The sequence below is a fragment of the Anopheles aquasalis genome, chromosome 3 (genome assembly GCF_943734665.1).
Source record: "Anopheles aquasalis chromosome 3, idAnoAquaMG_Q_19, whole genome shotgun sequence".
Classification (NCBI taxonomy): Eukaryota; Metazoa; Arthropoda; class Insecta; order Diptera; family Culicidae; genus Anopheles; species Anopheles aquasalis.
Genome location: NC_064878.1, coordinates 54,553,549 through 54,558,548, shown reverse-complemented (window position 1 = coordinate 54,558,548; position 5,000 = coordinate 54,553,549). Strand labels below are relative to the sequence as shown.

General features: G+C 57.9%; 1 protein-coding gene across 4 annotated transcripts in view; it reads right to left on the bottom strand.

The window, feature by feature from the left end:
- LOC126578237 (mediator of RNA polymerase II transcription subunit 13) overlaps positions 1-5,000 on the bottom strand; it is a 43,522-nt gene that overhangs the window by 6,717 nt on the left and 31,805 nt on the right. For all 4 annotated transcript variants that reach the window (XM_050240591.1, XM_050240590.1, XM_050240593.1 and 1 more), the window contains 3 exons: positions 4,267-4,510; positions 3,487-4,196; positions 1-3,394 (listed from right to left, as the gene is read on the bottom strand). The exon at positions 1-3,394 is cut by the window's left edge and continues 826 nt beyond it. In XM_050240591.1, coding sequence (XP_050096548.1) covers positions 1-3,394; positions 3,487-4,196; positions 4,267-4,510 — 4,348 coding nt within the window. The remainder of the gene's footprint in view (positions 3,395-3,486; positions 4,197-4,266; positions 4,511-5,000) is intronic.

Genomic DNA, 5,000 nt, shown 5'->3' with positions numbered 1-5,000 from the left:
TTCGCACTGGCCCGTGCCTCGTCCGGCAAGCCGATGGAACTGACGCCAGGTCAGCGGTCCCTGGATCGTGTACGGTGCGTCCCAGAGCCGCGTCGTGCACTTCTTGTGGAACGCGTCCTGCAGCAGCGGTTGCATCGATTTCATCATCCGCACAATGTCCTGATTGCTCTTCGGACCGCCGGCCCGCAGGAACGGCCATTTGTGCACGTTCATCGTACCCCTTGTCAACGTGCCACCGCCCTTCGCCACCACCAGTGCACTGGCAGACGAGCTGCTGCTGTTGCTGTTGCTTCCACCGCCGCCCGTCACCGAGCCAGGTGGTTGCTGCTGGTCGAGCTGCTGGTCCAGGTGCTTGCTCTCGTTGATTGCCTGCAGTCGGCCTTGCTCCAGCGCCAAACTGATCACATCGTTCGCGTCCACGTACTCTAGCAGATGCACGGTGGCCGCGTCCGCACCTCGACCAAACAGCGGTCCCCGATACCGGCTAACGGCACGGTGGATCGAATTGCTTGAACTCTGCACCATCGAGCACTGTTCACGCAGCAGATCCATCACCTTTAGCGTAAGCGGTAAACTTTCGCAGCTGTTCGCGGCGTTGACGGTGACGGTGCCACCGCCCGCTGTTCCACTGCTACCTCCAGCTCCTCCTGCTCCTCCAGCCGACGATCCATCTCCAGACGCTTTGATCGCCTTGGCCGTACCGTTGAGAAACTCGAACAGTGAGCTCTTCTTGTGTATCGCCGGATCCTCCGCCATGCCCGTTATCTCCATCTCGTCCTCGAAGAACAGACCGGCCCGGTGTGCCATTCGCCGGTTGACGACCGCACTGAAACCACACTGGCAATCGATCGGATCTTCATCCAGGTACCCATTCTGCAGGCTGTCCGCATTGATGGTGACGGTTCCCGATGTTCCTCCGTTGTTGCTGCCGCTGCCACTGCCACTGCTGTTCGTCGGACCACCAGTTAGCCCTAGATGCGCCAACATACCACCGGGCATCTTGGCGTTACGATTGGCATTGGCACCACTTCCACTCGCTGCTACTGTACTGTCCTGTTCACCACTACCACTACCGTTGTTGGCGGCCACCACCGAGTCCATCCAATTGGTACCGGGCAGGGCGTGGTAGAGTCCACTGTCGCCACCACGGATGTTGCCGACACACTTGGCGCCCGCATTGCACACACAAAGCGTGCAGCTTTTGAAGTTATGATCCCGAAAGATGTTCAGCGCCGTATCGTACAGCAGCATATTAACTAGCAGCGCGTTCGCTTCGATCGTTGTCGATCGCAGCGCACCAACACCACCACAGCCAGCTTGCATTCCCTGGCCGGTGCCGGTCACGCTGTTCACCATTCCAGTCGCACCACCAACACCACCACCACCACCGAATCCATTCACTGTCGAGGTACCGACTCCAGGACCGCCAGGGGTCATTCCAGCCATGCCAGGACCCCCTAGTGCTCCCGAGGGTGTGAGAGGACCGCGCGATCCAGGCCGTCCAGCGTCATCGAGCGGGAACTGTTTGGTGTGGTAGGACGAATTGGCCGGGCTGGCAATGGCCACATCGTACGGTGGTGGCGGTAGCAACGGTGTTGCACGCCGGAATGCCATCGGATTCGGACTGCCAGCAGCGGCGCCACCCAATGGTGAAGGGTAAGGTAGCGGAACGCCCGGTGTCGGTACACGCATCGAACCGCCTGGGGTGGCCGGTGAAATCGGTGACATGCCCTGGCGCAATGGCACCGGTATGCCACCGCCCATCGTCGGATGGTACATTCCACCTCCTCCTCCACCACCACCAGCAGCACCCGTCGGGGAAGGGCTCATCATACCAGCCGCACCACCACCACCAACGATACCACCGGGAAGGGAATTCACCGAAGAGGGTCGCGACAGTTGCTGTGATTGGGCTCCTTGCGAGGGTGGGTTCGAGTAGGGATGGCTCGCCGAACCATTCAGGCCACCGAGCATGGAATTCGGTGTGCTAAGTGGTTGCGGTACCATCAGGGACGCTGGTTCCTGCTTTAGCATCGGCAGCAGTCCACCAGACCCGACTAGTCCGGCCGGTGTGCCGAGCAGTGAACTGATGATACCGGTGTTTCCTCCGGATGGTGGCACTCCGGTCGTCGCACTGACAGCGACGGTACTATGTCCATCCTGTGCGCCCTGCTGCTGCTGCTGTTGCTGCTGGTCACCGCCATTCGTGTCACGTTCCTGGTGCTGCTCCCGTAATTGTTTCTGTTTCTGCTCCCGTTCGGCCGCTTTCTCCTTCTGCTTCTGGCGCGTCGATTTATACACGAGATTGGTTGCTCCCGGGGTTCCGACCAATGACGACGACGGTGGTGGTGCCAGCTGACTCGGTAGATTAGCTAGCGGTGCATACTTGGAAGAGCCCACGTACGGGCACACCGTCGGTGGTAGAAACACAAACGACCAATCGTCAATCGGTTCCTCCTGTGGGCTGCCTAAGTTCGGTACAGTTGGTACGGTTGGCCCACTCAGCAAGCTTCCCAGCGTGGTCCCATGGACACCGACACCACCACCACCACCACCACCACCGATACCACCGGAAGAGAGTGACATCTGCAGGTCGACCATCGTATCGATCACGATGCCACCGTCCGACAGGCAACCACCACCACCGGGGCTCGAGTTCGGGTGCGGATCGAGGCTCGGCGGTGTAGGGAACATCTGCGACAGCTCTTTCGGGCTCAGGATACCGGTGTTGACACCGTGATGGTGGTTCGAATGGGGGTACCGTTTGCCTTCCTCCGAGAACCCATTTCCACTGCCGCTGCTGCTCTTGTTCGACCCGGGCGGTGTGTTGTGCATGTCCGCATCATCGTTGAACGGTCCACCGTCGTCGAAGATCTGATTCAAATCGTCGATCGATGGCTGCAGATCCTGATCCGTCAGCAAGCTGTACCCGCTGGCACTTTTGTCGTCTTTCTCCTTCTTAATCTCGTGCTCGCCAAGTAACGTGGTGTCTCCTCCGTTACCGCCGCCGCCCCCGGATCCATTCACACGATCACCAGCGGACGTCCCACCGCCGTTCGGAGTACTGCCACCATCGCAACCGAGTTCCATCTTGATCTGCCCGAGCCCGAGTAAGCCTCCCGCCGCTTGCCCCGACTGTCCGCCGGTGGCCCCGTTACTCGTTGTCAAATCGCCGCAACCACCGGACAGACCAAGACCGCCAGCACCGTGCAGATGGTGATTCGACAGGCCCTCAGTGCCAGATTCCAGGCCTCTCATCAGTAAACTGTTACAGCCTCCCCCCACAAGGTTACTGCCAGCGCCGAAGTTGGTGCGCTCGTTAGCGTACAGATCGAGATTCCGGATTTGACGCACCTCCGGTGCAAATCGCATCCGCTTTACCGGGTGATTCATCCTGTAGTATAAGAGAGACACAGAAAGGGCAAACGTAAGTAGCCAATCACACATACCGACACACGTGGCCAGCATTCACTGCACTGTTCTTACCAAGCATCGACCGACGTGTAGTCGTAGAGTAGCTGCGATGTGCTAGGAATGTCTTCGCTCTGCAGTGTCTCGTAGTCCTTGCAGTACAGTGACGGTCGCTTCAGCGACTGTAGCATCTGCAGGATGGATTCCCGCTTGCTGGCCAGATTGTTGGCCACGGCCGTCTGGTGCGCGGTGCTGTACACGCTGTGTATGCTCGGTGTCATCGGCACACCGCCAACACCACTGCCTGCCACCGATGTTGCGGCCGCCGCCGTTGCGGACGACGATAATGCTCCCAGTGACATATCGGAGCGTACCTTCAATCCACCACCAGCACCGGCATTCCGTGGTGATGCCTTCAGTGAGCTGCTGTGAGTGCTGGCCGTACTGTTACAGCTGCTGCTGGTACTGCTGCTCGCACTGTTACTGCCAGCATTAGGGCCGCTTTGGGATTGGTGGTTCTGCAGCTGCTGCTGCTGGCTGCCTTGTTGTAGCTGTTCCCCTATTCCTCCTCCTCCTCCGCCACTACCACCCGTCCCACCGGGACCACTGCCACCCGGGTGTGACGGTGTGTGGTACGGTGACACCGTAATGCTCTTACTGTCATGCTGATCGGTCGGTGTCGGTGCTGGTGTGTTCTTGTCCAGATGGTCCAGACAGGACGGGGTGCCTGGTTGCACGCTCCGTGGATTGTTTGAGGCTGGCGGGTGAGGTGATAGGGTGATGAGCTGCAAAAAAAACGAATAACAAACGTTAGTCATGCCATGACGAAAGATCTTGTCTCTGATCTATCCATACCTGATCGCCCGAAGGAACCGAAGTCGGTTGTGATACGGACGATGGCTGCATCGGTGACGGGGCGGCACTGGCCGGTGAACCTTCCGATGGTAGCGGATGTGAGTCACCGATCGAGAGCGGATTCCGGCAGTACGACGGTGGACCACCGTACGGTGTCGTGCTTCCGGGAGCGTTGCTTCCAGCGTTCACTGCGCTCCCACCGACCGACGACGAGGTGGTGTTTGTTGAACATTTTTGGTTTGATCTGTTAATTGATGAGGGAAACGTAAGAGAAGGTTTTGAGTTAGAGCGTGGCATGAACGGACCATGACGTCAATGAAACGATACATGTTTATGTTTGTGGGGTTTATGTGTGTTGGCGGACACACAGGCCCTGTTGTTTGGAATGTTATTTGCATATCTAGAACTAGAATGTACACAACATAACAGAAGACACCACAGGATGATGATAGCACGCGTTAACGTACGAAGAGGTCGTCTGATGTGAGGTCAGAAAGCATGCAAAGGGAAAAGGGGAGGGAACGAGGGACGGGACTCCTCCTCCAATGATATCTTTTGCCCCTTTGCCGGTAGTAAATCCATTTAGTATTCCGCTGGAAACTGGGGGGACTGGGATCACACAGCACCAATTAGACCCAATTGCTAGGACACCTTGAAACTTGCTCCGGAAGTCACCGGGAACACTGTTTCGTTTAGACTGCAATTGGCTTTCCTCTTCCTATCTGTTACTCCCG